The 19069-nt window shown below is 45.4% G+C and overlaps 1 protein-coding gene across 2 annotated transcripts; it reads right to left on the bottom strand.

Moving 5' to 3' along the window:
- Positions 1-9076: 9076 nt before the first annotated feature.
- LOC4332228 (thaumatin-like protein 1b) lies at positions 9077-11906 on the bottom strand. Of its 2 annotated transcripts, XM_026024061.2 has the most exons (4): positions 11750-11906; positions 10864-11614; positions 9994-10173; positions 9077-9746 (listed from the first exon to the last, which is right to left on the bottom strand). In XM_026024061.2, exons 1-3 carry the CDS (start codon positions 11808-11810, stop codon positions 10005-10007), a joined length of 981 nt encoding a protein of 326 aa, XP_025879846.1. In that variant the 5' UTR covers positions 11811-11906; the 3' UTR covers positions 9077-9746; positions 9994-10004. The 2 variants fall into 2 exon arrangements, with proteins under 2 accessions (XP_025879846.1, XP_015631808.1); XM_015776322.3 differs by lacking the exon at positions 9994-10173.
- Positions 11907-19069: the final 7163 nt, after the last annotated feature.

Raw genomic sequence — 19069 nt, 5'->3', positions numbered from 1 at the left:
CCCAGTTTGCGCTTCTTCGTTATTGGTACATTGACTTTCGCCAAGCACCCCCATGTGCGCAAATAAGAAAGTGATGGTTTTCTCCCAATCTATATCTCATATGGTGTTTTGTCCTTATTTCTGTTAGGAACTCTGTTTAACACATGATTCGAGGTCAACAATGCCTCCCCCCACCATGCCTTAGGTAGGCCCGCAGTGTCCAACATGGCATTCACCAAGTCAGTCAGTGTGCGGTTCTTCCTTTCAGCAATCCCATTAGACTCGGGAGAATAGGGAGGCGTCCTCTCATGTATGATGCCATGTTCCTCACAAAATAAGTCAAACTCGTTTGAGAAAAACTCTCCACCACGATCAGACCTAAGTCTTTTTATCTTTCTGTCAAGTTGATTTTCAACTTCTGCCTTATAAATTTTAAAATAGTCTAGAGCCTCGTCTTTCGTTTTCAACAAGTACACATAGCAAAATCTAGTAGCATCATCAATCAAAGTCATGAAATATCTTTTTCCACCCTTTGTCAACACCCCATTCATTTCACAAAGATCTGAATGTAGGAGTTCTAGTGGTGCCAAGTTTCTTTCCTCGGCAGCCTTGTGAGGCTTGCGAGGTTGCTTCGATTGCACACAACTATGGCACTTAGAACCTTTGACAATGGAAAACTTAGGAATTAAACACATGCTGGAAAGCCGAGACATCAAGCCAAAATTAATATGACATAAACATGAGTGCCAAACATTAGCCTCATCATCCACACTGCCACAAATATGGTTCACAGACTTATTGCAGAAATCAGAAAGGGAAAAGCGGAACAGGCCTCCGCACTCATAACCTTTACCAATAAAATATCCATGTTTAGACACGACTACTTTATTAGACTCAAAAACCAACTTAAATCTGTCTCTAATCAGACGGGAGCCACTAACAAGATTCCTGTCGATAGAAGGGACATGCTGCACGTTCTTCAGCTGCACGATCTTTCCCGAAGTAAACTTCAGATATACCGTGCCAACACCATGAACAGAAGCATGTGACCCATTCCCCATTAGGACGGTGGAACCCCGTGCGTCCTGATAAGAAGAAAACAATGAGATGTCAGCATAAACATGTACATTGGCCCCAGTATCAACCCACTAATTAGTAGACTAATTAGCTGAAAAAACAGTAGGTAAATTACCATACCCGCTTCCATCTCCAGTGTTGCCAATAGTCACATTAGCAGACTTAGAAGTCTGCCCTACAGGTGCCTTCATCCCCTTGCGCTGTGGACACTTCCTAGCTAGATGACCAAGTTGGCCACACACAAAGCAAGTCCTCTCATCCTGATTAGGATTGTTGTTGTTCTTCTTCTGCTTTTTCAAGTTGGTGGTCTGCTGAGCTTTGTATTTCCCTTTGCTCTTGTTCTGGGCCTTGTGCATAACATTGGCACTGGACTGCCCGCCATCGCCCTTAGACGCGGCATCTTTTTCCCGAGCTTTCTCCTCAACATCAAGAGGCGCTATCAACCCCTCAACGGAGTATTCCTGTCTCTTGTGTTTGAGTACAGTACCGAAACTTCTCCAAGATGGAGGTAGTTTCGCAATAATGCATCCGACCACAAATTTGTCGGGTAAGACACACTTAAGGAGTTCGAGTTCCTTAGCCATGGTTTGTATCTCATGAGCCTGTTCGACTACAGAACGGTTGTCAGCCATCTTGTAGTCATGAAACTGCTCCATGATATACAGATCATTGCTAGCATCAGTAGCACCGAATTTAGTATTCAGTGCATCCCACAACTCCTTAGCGTCGGTCATATGCATATACACCTCGACCAGACGATCGCCAAGAACGCTAAGAATGCATCCCACAAAGAGAGTAGTGGCTTCCTCGAATTGCTTCTGCTATTCAGCAGTAAGAACTTCTTCAAGTTTGCCAGTACTCACCCAGAAGCATTTCATAGCTGTCAGCCACAGAGTGACCCTGATCTGCCATCTCTTAAAATGCACACCAGTGAATTTATCCGGCCTCAGTGCATCGGCAAAACTAGCCATAGTAAAATCACAGTGCCTATAATAAGGTTTTTGGATTGTTGAGATTATAGGCATATAATGATTTAATCTATTCCATAAATAAATCATGACATTACAGATGAAAACTAGCATGAACACGTCATTAGATCTACACATGTAAACTACACAGTATAACATGAACAGATCAAATATGCGCAACATATTGAACACGTACCGAGGTGGCGGAAAGACCGACTGCTCGGTCAAAACTTTTCACAGGCGTCTACGAAGGCACGCAGCACGCGAGCGAAGAGGAAGACGAGCCGTCGCGGACGAACAGGGAGCAGTCCCGCAAAGCGCTTCCCAAAAACCTTATTGCCGCCTTCTCCCGGTGCAGAACGTCGAAGGTAGAGGTTCCGGAGACCTGCTCTCCCGATCGCAGGTGCACGCCGGCGAGCGGGATGGAGTAATCTACGAGCGACGGCGCAGCACAGAGTCAGAGGCAAACCCTAGATTGATTTCGCGTGTGTTGCGTGAAGGCGGCGGCTCGGTTTATATAGAGAAGGGTCGCTTGATCAGGGCGCCCGCACGATCTCCACTGCGTAACCGAATCAGATAAGTCGCGCGTGCAGCAAAACAAAACTGCAAAAGGAGGTTGCATCTGCGCAAGGTGAGGAACCAATTTTTCTCCCGATCGCAGGTGCACGCCGGCGAGCGGGATGGAGTAATCTACGAGCGACGGCGCAGCACAGAGTCAGAGGCAAACCCTAGATTGATTTCGCGTGTGTTGCGTGAAGGCGGCGGCTCGGTTTACATAGAGAAGGGTCGCTTGATCAGGGCGCCCGCACGATCTCCACTGCGTAACCGAATCAGATAAGTCGCGCGTGCAGCAAAACAAAACTGCAAAAGGAGGTTGCATATGCGCAAGGTGAGGAACCAATTTTGGCCCTGCCCTGCCAGGCGAGGCGAGGCGAGCACGCGTGTGTTCCCCCTCTTCTCTCCACCACACATGTTTCAAGTGGCTAGGAGGGCATCTTCCCTTTTAAGGAGGTCCCCTTCTCATAGAATAAGCAAGGTGGTACTAAACTCCACATGTATGCCATCCCATAAGGTGGGCTTTTATAATTTTCCAAAGAATTAATCTTTGAATGGGCTAAGGCCCATTCATTAATTCCAACAGTATCTTCTGAAGAGAAAGCCAGATGCACGGATCGATTGGTATCATAAGAGAGATCTGTGTAAAGCAAGCAGATCGCGAAGCAAGAAATCAAAACAAACAAACAAAGGGAGGCCGGAGGCAATGCAGCAAAGCACATCCATGATGCCTGATTAAGCCTGAAACCATGGAAAGCTCATCTGTTCAGACCAAGATTTTTAAGGTATAAATTAGTAGTATATATGCAGAACAGGCGATTGTACGTACCATACTTTTATCTCCCAGATATAAACCCCAAACCCTGGCAAGTACTTGAAAGCAAGTGGTACACCGTATTATTCTCACTTAGTAAAGCTACTTTCTTTTTAACTCCCCTTTTGCAAAGAGGTATTGTCTCTTCTATACACTCGAAAAGTTGCCACGAGGTTGCGAGCGGCAATCGATTGAGAGCTCATTTTTGTTTCCATGCACTAGCTGCTGCCTCTGCAATGAATAGATTCCATCCTGGTGCGGAGTCTATAATTCATTATGAATACATACGATGGCACCAGTATGCAGAGGTAAATATACGGGTTCTGAAGTGCGCGAGGTACAGAAAATACAGCGATATCTGAATGCAACCATGGCCTAGCATCATGTCTCTAATTCGGTGGACTGCCCGCTGGCACACATGTATGATAGAAGGCATGTTGTCTGAAGAATGTCATGGAATGGCATGATAAAGCTGCACGACACTATATATAAGCATTGTGTTTTAATCAATGCACCTGCACATCTTTTGTTATGGTTATGGCCCTGAATACAGCCTTTTACTGGGATTAGACAAAGGAAATTCGTCTGTCGGTAAGCAATTCATGTCGCCTGATGAGTGTTTGGATAGCGCAATAAAGCTGTCAAATAGCCATTGAGTATACAGTTAGCTTAGCACCAAAGTCTTCCACTGTTCCACGGGCTGGTATGCATGCAAGTGACAGTGCTACTAGTACTAGTTCACACCGTACAGCTTTAATCAATCGAGCTACTGGCCCAATGACTGAACGAACAATTTCTTTTGTCAGTCTAAATGGACTTGTAATGTTGTTCCAGTATCATCCATCAGACAGCTAGATTATACAGTAAATGGACAACTACTACTAGATGAGTCGATGTCCTGTCCACGTATCCGTAGTAAGTCCGTCAAATGGGGACATGCAACCCTGAAGCTCAGGATCAATATAGATCGACCTCTATCACTCGCAGATGGCATCCTGCCACGTGGGCACTGTTACAATACATTCTACTACTAACGGTAGTAGGTAGTAGTAGAATTTAAATCTAAGTATAAATTTTCATGAGTATAGAATTTTTTTTTGTTTAAAGTTTTGCTAAGATATCTTTACCAACTCATCTATTTTAACATGATATATGACATGCAAATATATCACTTACGGCGTTATATATATTTTTTAATTTTAGAAGAAAAAACTACTAAATTTCAGTCCAATCCTTTTTTATTCAGTAACGTATTTTGTAGGTCAAAAGGTTTAACTCATTACCACCTCTAAGTATAATAGAAATAGATTTATTGGATATAAAGAAATGGACGACTCACAATCATATGAGGGTACTTAAGGGCAACCCTAGCGTGCGTGGATATAAGCTGCAACTTCTCTAACTTTGTACTCCCTCCATCCTCTAATATAAGGGATTTTGATATTTTACTAGCATTGTTTGACCATTCATCTTATATAAAAAAATTTAGACAAATATAATAAACAAAAAGTTGTGCTTAAAGTACTTTAGATAATAAAGTAAGTAAAAAATAAATAATAATTCCAAAAAATTTTAAATAAGACGAATGATCAAACAGTATAAGTAAAATGTCAAAATCTCTTATATTAGGGGACGGAGGGAGTACCGTTTTGCACACCTACAAGTGCTAGCAAGTATACGGGCGAATTATACCTTCCACAATGACCAACAATCGGCGTTACTGCTAATTAGGACTTAGGAGTACTTTTGACCACCCTTTTCTCATCTCAAGAACCTATTCTGCATGGCTGCATCGCATCAGCATCATGAGACTCTCTACGCTAGTAGTTCATTCTCACTAACAACTGTGCCGTCCTAGCTACACATAGCGACTCAATTACTCCGGCGCCGCCGGGGACGGCGCGTGGCCGGGCTCTGCATGACGCATTTTCTGGCCCCCCTGGAGCATGGTGGAATGGGCCGGGCATACCACAGCGCATGCAAAATCTATCGTCTTTTACTGGCTTTTCTTCGGCACACCACGGCGCCGGAGGCAATGAATAAGCCGGAGAGCACGAGGCTCTGGTGAGGTGCCGCATTTCGACATTTCCCCCTTTATGCGGTGCCACCCTAGCTAAGCCGTGACGATGTATGCATTGCAGCATTGCCGTTCGGAGCTAGAGCACGCAGGCAGGCAGGCAGGCAGGAGTAGTAGCAAAGTGCACAAGCTTTGTCCTGCCCCGACGCCCGGCCGGACGCCGGCCGGGAACACCATGATGAACGCGCAGCGTCACCGCCTGCTCCATGGATCCATCATTCTGCCCTCCCGATTAGTCCCCCCGTCGTCCTGCTCGCCTTTACCGATTGCCATTCCGGACGATATGAGGGGTCCAACGCTACAGTCTACAGATCGACGGGAAGCGGTGATCTGCAACGCCCCGGCCGGGCCGGCCGGCCGCTGCAACGGTGCCCGTTGTCGCCTTGCCCGTGGCCGAACTAACGCGCGCTGCACGCGATCCTTGATTCGATCGCAATGGCGCCTGTCAAAGTACAAGCCTCAGAGGTAAAAGACTCTGGTTAATTACATTGTGTCTGGGACCAAAGATTTCGAGCACGCTTAAAGGCTCAATGGCACGCTACAACTTGACCAGGTCAATGCTTTCTCTCACTTTTGCGGCCGGCGTGACCGCCCCCAAAAGGCCAAATTAGCTTGCTGAATTCACAAAGGTCCCGAAAAGATGGTGGCCGTTTTCAGATTTGCTTTGTGAGCAGCCGAGCATGTAATGTTCGTTTGACTTGCAGCTGCACATTACATCACCGTGGGGACGACGGTTTCAAGGAGATCTTTGGATCGTTGGAGCCGCCGGATGCGTGATCCAACGGACCACGCGAGGTTTTCGACGGCGCAAGCATGGTAGTACATTTTTTTTGCTGTGCGTGAGCAGTGGAGAGCGAGAGATGGGTTGCGGCGTGATGCAATGGACGTGGCTAATGATGAGCTTTATCACACAGGGAGGAGGAATCTTAGAGGAACAAAAGCCAACATCCATTGACATATTGGCAGGCTCAGAAGGGTTCTCTCCTCCCTCTTGTGCCTTTTAATCATAGCATTCCATGGGATCGGAGGGCAACATAAGCACGCCATGTGACAGCCTCGCCACCATGCTTGTTGAGTTCAGCTAGGCGGCGTGTCTATCGGTCTATGTGCGTGCCGAGATAATTTTACCATGCATATGCCTCTGGTCGCCGTCGTAGCTCAGGCAAGTTATCGGTCAGATGAATTGTTGGCCCTTCTGAGAAGTGGCGTTGCCACAGATGGTCCAAGGGAGAAGGCAGGTCGGGTTTTCGTTAACATATTGGGCCTTGATATCTCAAAAGAAAAACGTGTCCGGCCTTGAAGCATGTGGTCTCATAAAGGATCTCACAAACGTGATTTGCAGATGGAAACTATTCGAACTCCGAAGACCATTAAGACACTTGGGTTGTATCACGCGAACTGAGCTGCAACAAACACACACGCAGATGCATACCGAAGAATAAAGTCCAGTTGCTATCCCTCATCTTTACGTCGAGTTTAATTGACATTTCTAAACCTCAATACCGGCAATCTTCACCCTCAATCTTAACAAAACCGTTTAAGTTGGATCCAATGGCAATATGAATGACTGATTTTGCTGACGTGTCATCCTAGTCAGCAAAATAAAAAAATAAAAAAAATGTACGACCCTCATGTAAATAGCAACCTCACCTCTCATCTCTTCTCTTCCCCTTATCTCCTTCATGCCGACGAACGCCGATGTTGAGCTTTGACCTCAGCTTTGTAGGCAAAACAGGAGCTCATCCTCATCGAGCTCTTCCCCGTTGTGCTATCCACCTCCCAACTTTCCATCCATCCTCTGTGCTATCTCTAGCCACGCTCCAACAGCCGCCGCCAATGTCTTCTTCCTGCTCCAGGCCGCGCCCCCATTGACCCCGGCTCTACCTCAAGCACCAGTCTCCACTCTGTTGGCCCCGCCGTCTATCCTCTGCTCCACAACAACGGGCCTTCGCGTCGACCTCGACTCCACTCCAGGATGACATGCTCCACCACCGCCAACCTGTCGGCCCCCAAGCCCCGACACTGCATCCACCTTCTCTGATTCTAGGACCCGACCGCCTCCCTGACCCCTACGTCGGCCATGCACCCACACCGCGACTGCTTATTCGTTGGCCGATGATGCCTTGACCTTGGTCAAGCTCCGCAGCCGACAAAGAGCTTCATCTCCGTCTTTGCCCTGTCCATGACGACATCAACTCCACCAGTTGGCCCGTCAACCCCGCTAGCCACGACACGCCGCATCCTGTCCATCATCTCGGCCACTCATGGATCTAAGGCCGTTGCCCCGGGTTTCTTCTTCGGCTAACTGGCGACTGCTCGTCGTTGTTGTTCTACATTCGTGGTTGAGCTAGAGATGGCAATGGGGCCTAGCTTCTAGTTTTCCCACTGTGAATTCACCTATTATGGGGGTAGGAATGGTTAGAACTAGTTCTCTATGGGAAACTAAATGGGAGGAGTCATGTACCTCTGGGTTTCATGGGCGCGGGGATGATCCTCCACTCCCCGTCCCCATCTCCCGTGGAGACCCGCATAGGGATCCAAGTTTCTTTTTACTTATATTGCTTGTAATTTTTAATAGATAATAATGTTGTATTTTTACCATGTGAATTAGTAGATATATGTTAATACATTAATATAAATGTAAATATATATTTTGCATTGCATATATAATTTAACAAGTATATATTGTTTCAAGTAGAGACGAAGACCATGCGCGAGGATAGATTCCCCATGTGGGAACGGGGATGGGAACAAAGTTTTCCCTCTTGTATCTTGCAGGGATAGGGACAGGAAAGTTTTGTGTCCCGGGATAGGGATGGAAATGCATTCCCTGTTGGTGAATTCATGTTTGCCATATCTATGTGGAGCCCATATTTTTTATCACTTTTTCGTTGACTAGGATGTCGCATCAGCGAAGTCAACCATCTATGTTGTCATGGGACCTAACTTGAATGGGATACCGATTAAACTTGACGTAAATATGAGGGATGGTAAGTGAACTTATTTCTGCCGTAACACTTCGCTCAGCTTGTTGAGCTTTAGCCCATTCAGAGATCTCCTCATGGGCTATTGCTGGGCTTGGTTAAACATTTGGACTGAACTTAGTGATTAGTAGTAGCAGCATTTAGCAGCCGACCTGTCAGTATCCGATCCCTCCATGTCTCCACTTCGCAGGTTTATACTTTCGTAAACTTTTGGTAAATCCTAGTTTCGATAGCTTATTTTCTCGTTCACAACATCAGGAAACGGCTGCGGCTATCAAGGTCAGACACCACCAATCATGCTTGAATTTCTCTCGTCTGGTCACACCGCTCACACGATCATATTCCTACCACCTTCACAAATCACAATCAGCAGCGAGAAGACAAACACCGACTCATCTCGATGACACAATACCACCGCTCAAGTCATCCATTCACACGTCTACGTATAGTACGATGTAGCGTGAAGTCAAGCTAGATAAAGTACTATAGTACTCCTCTGATATTAATAAATCTATATATATATATATTAAGATTAATATTAATATGGAAAATACTAGAAAGACTTGCATTGTGAAACGGAGGAAGAGGAAGTACTAGCTAGTATACGTAAACCGGAAGCAACGAACGAAATATGGCCGTGCCCTTTCTTTTCCCAGCTGATCAAAGTCGCCGCCGCAATCATCCGTGATCGCGACGAACAAACGGTGATCGAGTAAATACATCATCTATTCGTTTCCGCTCAACAACTCAAGGAAGCGTAGGAAAAGAGAAGACTAAAACCAACAGTACATCACTAACTACCACTCTGTAATCTCTAAGCCTATGACATAAACTAATCGAGAAGAAAGCTGCGATCGGTGTGGATACAACTCTTGTTTTCTCCCTTCTCGATCGGTTTTCAGTCGTCGTAGCACTGTCCAACCTTTCCTCGTGCTCTGTTCGGAGAATCTTATCTCTGCCTCGGTCACGCCACAAGAGACGGGCCGGATTAGGACACCTCCGGAGCAGGATTAGCCGCTGGTGGGCCCCGCGGCACGTACAGCGGCGAGAGGAGTAGGCATGGTGGTGATTGCCACCTTTGTACGTGTACGGTGTACCGGCCGGCCTAGATCATGGCGGCAACGAGGGCGGCGACGACGACGAGTGGTAGTAGTGGTAGCGTGAGCTGCGGCGCAGCATGGGCGGCGGCGGAGGAGGCGGTGGAGAGCTGCTCGGCGCCGAGGACGACCATCGTGTCGTTGGTGGACGGCACGCCGGCCGCCTGCGGGTTCTCACCGCCGGAGTACTTCCCGCTGCAACAAAACAAACAAAGAACGCAAGCGAAGCACGGTCAGAATACGGAACCAAAATGAAGTTTGTCAACAGTGTACTACTAACGCGGGTAGTAACAACGGTGCAGATTTTTTTTGTTGCAGAATGCCGATCTGGTTTGACTAGCAAGGCGCAAATGCGTGTGGGCACGGGAACATGGGATGCGGGCAAGAGGACAACAGTGGCAGCGCCATCAATCAATATGGTGATGGCAGGATGGGGCCGTACGCGCGAAACGGCTAGAAAGCCAGTGCAGGCTTGGTGTCATCCTCAGCTTTTGTCGTCCTGTGCTTGGAGGGGGGAGACGCACCCACGCCGCGGCACAGATTCCTCCCGCCTAGCCGTTGCCGCGCTGCTGGGTGGCCGTTGGTTGAATAGTTCTCCTGGCTCGTCTGAATGATCTCACACCTTTGTCAGAGGAACAGAGACGAATAATAAACGTTCCACCTTTTTATCACAGTGTTGACCGTGTTACGCAGGGTGTGTTTAGTTCACACTTTAATTGAAATTGAAAAGATATGTCCGAAAAGTTAAAAGTTTTTGTGCGTAGAAAAATTTTAACGTAATAAAAAAGTTAAAAGTTGGAAGAAAAAATTGGGACTAAACCAGAACGCAGGCTTGCGGCAAGCTCAGTGTGCAGAGGACTGTGTATGCACGGTGAGAATCAGAAAGTAGGCTTTCCGTCGTAGAGTGAGCTATGTAGTCTGTACCGTAGCATTTCCACCGTCAATTGGCCATTGGAGGACTCGTATGCACGGTGAGAGAAAAAAGAAACGATGATTTCTATGTGTTCCTGACATGTCCAATCAAAACCCCAACGAGTACTATCTTGCAAAAATTCAATTAAAAAAAGATCCACTTGATCAAAATTCAATAAAAAAAATCGACTTCGATCTGTCTCATTCCCAAATCAGAAAATTTTCGGGCACTCTACGTTGATTAGTTGTCGACACGTTAAAAACTTGACTTTTAAGGCAGTTCGACCGTACATTTCGCGCCTAAGCGCGCCTAATTGTAAGGGGAGTTGGTTGCTGAGTTATGAAGCTTCGAGCCTTCGAGTACGAATCATGGGGTGGGAGTCGTGGAGAAATCGATTACCTGGTGGTGCTTGGGCAGAAGGTGATGGCGTAGTTGGTGCCGGCGGTGCAGGTGAATGTGGAGGTGGAGTCGTCGTACGCGTAGCTGTAGGCGCGAGGGCACGCGTTCTTGAAGAACTGGGAGTAGGTCGACGGCCGGCAGGTGTTCGGGTTCCCGTACGCGCCGCTGCAGCAGTACTGCGGCGACCCGAACGCCTCGCACGCGCTGCGGCAAGCCACGGGCCCCCCGCCGGGAGCGGCGGCGCCGGTGCCGGTGCTCGCCGCCATGACCCTCAGGTCGGCCGGGCACGCGCCGTTTAGGTCGACGAGGCAGCCCGTGGCCATGCACTTGCCGCCGCTGCCGCCGCCACTTCCGGCCGGCGCTGCGGCGCCCCCGCCCTGCGGCACGATGATCATGGGCAGGTTATACCCGTCGACGAGGCTCACGTCGAAGAAGTCCATGCCGCCGGAGCCGTCGAGCGTGAACTCCATGAGCGTGGCGGGCGGCGCCGCGCCACCGCCGTTGCACTGGATGCCACCCGAGCCACAGTCCCCCGTGGCGCAGGTGAACTTGCCTGTCGCGTCCTCGGCGCAGAGCGTGCGCGCCCACATGCGCCCCGACCAGCTCGCCGGCGCGTCCACCGTCGCCGACGCGCCGTGCGCCAGCGCGAACCCTGTCGTCGACAGCGGCGCCGTGCCGGCACCCGACAGCAGCCCAGGCCACACCGTGTAGCCGCAATTGTTGGTCATCGTGAACGTCGCGGACCACGCAGCTGCAACACACGCAACAATTCCACCGATTCAGCAGCCGCACGCAAGCAAAATCCAACGGCCAATGCCAACCAAAAACACAAGCAAAAACAAAACAATGTGCATAAGCAGAGCAAGGACGCCAAAAGATCCATTACCTGGAAGCAGGAAGAGCAGAGCAAGCAACCGGAGAGCGACATGAGTTGGGCACTGTGACATTTTCTCAAGCTGTTCTGTGTGCAAACCCACAAGGCCTCAACTCAAGCTCTCCTACTCTCACTCTGCTCTTGCAAAATACTAGGCCGCCAGGAGGGTGAAGCAAAGTTGACGGTCACTTGACTTTTATAGACTGCCCAAGGGGAGGGTCGTGCCTACAACCTGCCCGATGAGGGAGGATTAGAGAACGGACACTGCAGAGTGGGCCTAGCCTTCAATTGCCGTGTGCTTCCTGGGACCTTGGGCTATATGTCGGCAACTCTCGTTGCCGACCTTGTATCTTGTCCTTGGCTGCTACTACCCCACACGTCCTGCCTCGTTCTCCGTTCCTGCCCAAATATCTCGAGCAGGTGAGAGAAGCGAGTGATCGAGTTTGGGAAGATTTGTTTGCTCTCGTAGGCACATTTATAGAGGAGGTTTTCTCGGGGTTTGGTGGGCGGTGGGTTGGACGCGGGGTTGATGGCGCAAGAGAGAAGAAAACGAGCAGGGAAAGAAAGCTATCTCAGGTTTTGTTTTCCTAGCGTGTTGTACTTTCACCCGCCTTATTTTTCCAGCTCCGTGGAATTCAATTTACGTATATTTCTTCAGGGGGAAAATGCGCCACCCTTTAATCCTCCATAACAAGGCACGACAGTATTTGTTCATACCTACGGCAAGATATATCTTGATATTGTTAAAAAATGTTCATTCTAAAAAATATTGTTAAAAAATCAGCCTGGTCCTAGCCCGATAGAAAAAAAAACTTTTGCGGCATTTGCATTACAGGTTATTTACGTACATTAGTCCCGGCTGACAGGTGTATATAGCCATAAATTACAAGGATATCCTCGTTGCTAGATGGTATTTACTCCATTTTAAAATAAACCAACCTAAATATATGTGATATTTTCTAGCGCCATAAATATGGATAAGGGCATCTTCAAATCAATCATAAGAGGAAACATCCTATCATATCTTAATTTTGTTTATTTTAGGATTAAGGGAGTATGATATTAGATGGTATCACATCTGGTAATCATCAGTATCAGCTTAGTACTATCGATACCACCTATTAATACTCGTCGGTACTAGAACGAGAGTGAATGGTAGCCCTTCTTGTCATTTATTGAAATTACATCATATTTAGAAAGTTTAGTGCAGAAATAACAAAACGCTAATGGGAAAATTTTAAAATAAATAATATCCTTGGAAATTTTCTATATATAGACTTTCTATATAGAGAGATTTTATATATATGGACTTTGAATATATAAACTTTTTATATATAGATTTTGTATATGTAGATTTTATATATACACTTTGTATATGTAAACTTTATATAGAAATTATATCTATAATTAGAAAGTTTACTGCATAAATTTTACTAGAAATAAAAAATACTAATCATCATCAGATATTTTTCAAAAAAAAGTATAATCCAATCTGAACAAACCTCCTAACAGAAAAATGATAAAAGGAAAAGTTTATCTTTTCCCATCGTGTGAAAGGAAAATGAGAAACCAGAAAACACATTTTTTTTTGCGCGGCTTCATTTTTCTTTTTGTCGTTTTCTGTTCGCTAGGTTCGCCGCTAGCGAGCGTTCGCGCATTAGACATTCCAGCACAGCATGGTGCTTGGCCACTCCACGACTCTCTAGGGCCTTGTGTGTCGTTGTTCTCCCCCATGCCTCGTCGTTTCCCCTGTGGCACGGCCCATAGATATTTTGTGAATACTTTTTTTTATATAAATGTTTTTAGCAATCTAAAAGCAAAAGCTGAAAAATAAATTTCGACAAAAAAAACCCTCAAAATCAACTTTAAATTTTAAGGTTAAAAATTTAAATTTTGGCTGATAAGTATAAGCCTAAGCGACCATTTTGCAGTGGCATCCAAATCGATCTCCTACAAGCGCTCTGTAATGCTTGTGATTTCCATGTTGGATAATCCTACAAGCATTCGCTACTGTAATTGAGATCCCCGACAGTACTGCATGTGCAGTACTGCTCACTGACATTTGGGCCCGATGGGCTGTGGGGCCCACATGTCAATGAGCAGTACTACACGTGAAGTACTGCAGACGACCTGCATCCTTCACTACCGCCGCCCCAACACAGCGCAGAGCAACCATTTCTGTTTATAGTGTCATTCAAAACAACGTAATATTTTTGGTTCGCATTTGTGATTTCCATGTTGACTAATCATATCAACGGATAACAAAAGAGTAAATTATGTTGGTGGTACACAAACTATTAGATACATGCAATCTAGCACATAAACTTGTAAAATGCTTATTTTGATATACAAACTTGACAATTGCAAGGCCAAAAGAACAAAACAAGATCAATCTTGCTAATTTATGTATTAATTAGTATGCTACATAAACACGTGCACGAGAAGAAATGATGCAAACGGGAGAACAAAGAATAATAAAGCACACATTAATTTTAGCATGTCTCATGCCTACCTCGTGTCTGCACGTCACATCCTAATCAGTGTCTAACTTGGTAAAATTGCTATAACATGTCCCTTTAGCCTTGTTTTACACACATCCGATATCTTTATAAAAAAAATAGCGTTTGACAAGTTCATGTACTAAAGTGCACCCACCTGACAAGTTTATATACCACCAATGTAATTTACTGATAACAAAATTAGGAAGGAGATAATTTCACCGGTTTCTTTCCTAATAAGCACTATTATAGAATCATTTTTTCCGAACAAGACTTCATCCAAATCGCAGGCACACCATAACTATTCTTGCATACAGAAATCACTTCCTCGAGATCGTTTCAAGGGCAACATACAAAAATCTACTTTCACATACCCACTTGCGATAATAGATGCATTATCGTCTGCGGGTCTGAAGGGGCCGCATGCGGACAATGGGGAGAATAAGTAGGCCCCATGCATTCTTTCCCGCACCTTTTTTTTCTAATTTCCCTCTTTCTCTCCGCCACATATTTTTCTCTCTCTTCTCACGCCATAACTCCTCTCTCATCAACTATTCCCATTCCCTCTCCCCCTTCTCTTCTCTGGTGGCTGAGGTGGAGGTGGCGGGAGCAAGCGAGCGGCGGCGGGCTCGCTCGGGAGCGATGCCACCGCGTGCAACGATGGTGGCGACGAGCTCGAGGGCGGCAGATCCGGTGACGCCACCCTTGGGAGGGGTGATGATGACGGTGGTGACATGCGCGATGGTGAGCTCGAGGGGATGGGAAGCTAGTGTTTTGGGCAAAAAAAAATTGAATTTTTTTTCACCAAAATAACTTTTTGCAATCGGCCGGCTTTTGCGCTGGTATGCAAAAATACAATTTTCACATGTGTTTTACTTTACCCACATGCAAAAATACATAGCTGTCTATAAAAATCGATTTTAACTTCATGGAAAAATCGTTTATACATAGAAGTGAAGAAATGAATAGATAAAAGGATTAGAGACAAATTGCTGTGATTGGTGGCAATAAATTAACTTAGAATCCTAACTGGATTAGTCCCGAGCCCCACTAGTGCAGTTAAATAGCGGAGAGGCACGAGGAGAAGACCTAGCGTCAGCAACAACTAGTTGATCAAACCAGCGATCTTGCTTCTACTTTGTCTACCTCTACGTCAAATTAAAAACAGAAGCAGAGAAGAAGGAGAATGCGTCAATGACATCTCAGTCGATCAGTTATCATCAAAATTCTGCATTACTGCATTAGGGATGTTAGACAAAGAAATTTTATGTATTAAATTAAACTCCAATATTCCACGCAAGCTAGCTGCTAGCCGCCACGAGCTGCCCATGAGGGCAGCAGAGCCGCAGAGCAACTAAAATTGAAAGAGCTAATCAATTAATCAGTTGTGGATTACATGTGCAGACCAATCGTCCTGAACCATGAACATTCCAGCCTAACATGGCTTTAAGGCTTTATGCATGCATATACCCGACCAGGCACGATCCTGAAAGCTGCAATAATCCATCGTGTATTGACAGATCGATGGACTGAGAAGGATGGTCACATGCTTCCATTCATGTGCGCCACATGTCGTGCACCTTATCCGTAATTTTTTAGCAATGACGCATGCTAATTGCTATAGCATCGATCACGCACGAGGTATCGCTACGAAAAGTTCGGCAAACTGAGAAAACGACATTGATTCTAGGATCGAGCTGAGAGCATGATCAAGATCGACTGTCAAGGTACAGCACAAAAGTAAGAGGAAGTGCCAGAATAATTTGGCAGAATAAACAGGAATCCAGTTAAGGAATTGACCATTACTTAGTTATTTGGATGGATAAACCAGCTTTTGCGACTTCTGCACAGCTCCTGCTACTTTTCAAGTTCCATTCCACACACATTGGATTTTGCTGTCTTTCTCTACCGAAGAAAAAAAAAGGCTTATGTGGATCCAGCCAAGAATGACACATCTCACCCCGTTGATGCGTTGTATGCACCGAACTGAAAAGCTTAGTTGGTCTTAGGTGCGAAAACGTCGAGAAAAACCGTATGCTTTTGATGGAGATGTGTACCCTGCAGATAACAAAAATGGAAACAACGGTTGCAGTTGTGACTCACTCAGACACTCGGTGATTCCTAGCTGACTCGGCCAACTTGCGAGGCGCCAGCCGCCGTCTTTTTCCAAGTGTTTAGCTAGCTTTTCAACCACGTGGCTCCAGACGCGAATTCTTGGTAGTTGCATGCATCACATTGCATGGAAATTTGGAGATCTTGCATGGTATTGGAAGCCATGCAAAGGGAAGGATCTGGCTGACTCACTCTACTTTTGCAACTACCAGTCTGCTATTAGCACACAAATTAAACTGATGACTCATCTCCGCTGAGACCAGCAGCAGATCTAGATTCATGTCTCCTTTTGCCGGAAAGGGAACTACCAATCAACAGATCGTCGGCATGGAACAGAGAGATCCACTCCGTTGTGATTCTGACTGACCAAACCTAGTGGAGGATGACAGAAACTGACGAGCTTTAGCAAAGGGGAGAGAGAAATTTCACGGCAGAAACCAGTGGAATGAATGGATTATCCATGGAGGAGTACGGCGCCTTTGATTGACGAACTGTATATCAACGTGGATTTGTGTGGGATAAAGGTGGATTGGCAGTCAAGCGGCTTTCAGTTCAGGCTTCTGTTTGGGGCCTTTCCATGACAGAAAAAGTTGCTTGCCGGAACATGGTGGCCATGTCTGAAAAACATGCTGCGGTGTCGATCTTGTTTCGGTATTATTTTTACCCAACAAAATGAGATGGCTATACGGATTATCCAGTTGACGGATCAGAAGAAAGGCACATAACTGTTGCATGCTCTTTGCTGGTAGAGGTAGTTGTCAGTTGTTACTTTATATAAGTCATATATGGACTGGTGGATCAATGGATGACTGCATGCAAAATGGGTCTCAATATCAGGTCTAGCCATTTACTCGTAGAGTCACAAATAGGTGATCTAGTAGTGCTGCAACGGGCAAGAAAAATTCGTCGATGGAGAATGAAGCTTACTCTTATAGTTCTTTCTTCTTTTATGTTTGTGTGTTCTTCATACTATTAAGGTTTAGAGTCTAATAACTCGTGTATCTTTTGGTTATCAGTATCCTTCATGTGTATAGAGGCCGGATTAATGAAAATCTATTTTCTAAAAAAGTTGTTCTCTCTTTTCTTAATTATAGCGTTTTTTTTTTCTTTCAGTCGCTTCTGACAAGAAGCGGTCTCTTCCCCTTAAAAACATATTGCTGGCCTGCTGAAGTATTTCGATTATATTTGGAAAGTGATGTTGCAGCCAAACTAATTTAGTTGTACGAGAATAGATTTGTTCCGATTCAGAAAAAGTATCTCGAGATACCGGTACCTCACAGTACTAAATCGTTTCCGATCGTTCGATGTAGCTGGCATGCATCCTTCGACAGTTGGTGACTTAGACTAACTCTTCTGTCCTGATCCATTTTCATATATTGCCATGCTTAACTGACGGATTTCTTTTTACAGTTATAAAAAACAGGGGAACAAGAACCGTGGATGCCTCTTGTTACACGAGGCGCCTACAAATCGGACGCCCGATTTTTTTAAAAAAAATCAGACGTTGTTTCACTAAGTAGATCGAAAATATTTCACTAAGTAAATCGAAAATGTTTCAATCTTGTAAAAAGCTGAAACACAACCACTCATAAAACATTTCGCTACAACGTATGAAACAACGGTTTCCAAAAAATCAAGCATTGTTTCACCCTATATAAACACAATGTTTCAGCAAATAGCGAAAGAATGTTTCAATTCTTAAAAAAGGTGAAATACGGTCAGATTGCTAGATGAAATAATTTGGTTTAATATATGCAACAAACGATTTAAAGTCATTGCAACATTTAAATCCCGTGTACATCAACAAACCATGTGTCCATTAAGATAAAATTATTAAACAGTATCAAAAATCCACTGAAACATTTGATCCATATATAGTGAAACATCACGAGTACACTAGCTGAAACATTGTTGGTGAAACAAAAAAACAGATCCCTCTAATAAGGCGTTTCCGTTATATCTGAGCGGTTGTTGCAACGGGGTGCGTGTCTGAGAGGCACGGCGTGGGGGCACCCGATTTTTACTCCCCCCCCCATCGGACACCCGATGGGAAGGATTTTCCATTATGCATGCTTTTTTCACCTTCAGCGCAAAAAGTTCCGACAGAGTACGGGTCGAATAAGAGCTTAGCTAAGGCGGGTGATTCACGTTGTCATGATAAGTTTAACCCCACCCACATCGCAAGACATATTGATGCCTCGATCTGGATGGCTCGCAAAAATGATTGCCGTTGCTGACGCGATTACGATTATGTACAATTCTTTACTTGTATCTGCATGTTTGGGGACGTTGCTCGAGACAAATATGAAAGTAGAACGGGCAACAACAATGGTAACAGTAGCTATTTGAAGCCTGCATGGCTACAAGGTTTGCTTTGCCATCCGTAGTGGTCCCACACTTATGCTCATGGCACACGGAAATGTTGAAAACATGGCTAGTATTGTGTGAGTTCCTTTAGTGAAAGTACATAGAACTGATGCCTAATTTGCTACCGCTGCCAAATCTTATAAGAGAAGCTTTCTTCGCACAAAGTTCCGCACCAAACGAAAAGAAGAGAAAGAAAGGTTTCTCTTCATTACTTGGTAACCATATCTGGCTATGCCTACTTAATTAGTACTACCTCTGTTTTATAATGTAAGTCATTCTAATATTTTCCACATTCATATTGATGTTGATGAATGTGAAAAATACTAGAATGACTTACATTGTGAAACAGAGGTAG

This window comes from Oryza sativa, chromosome 3 (assembly GCF_034140825.1).
Source record: "Oryza sativa Japonica Group chromosome 3, ASM3414082v1".
NCBI classification, from domain to species: Eukaryota; Viridiplantae; Streptophyta; class Magnoliopsida; order Poales; family Poaceae; genus Oryza; species Oryza sativa.
Note: the sequence above shows the minus strand (reverse complement) of the source record. Positions and strands in the feature narration are given on the sequence as shown.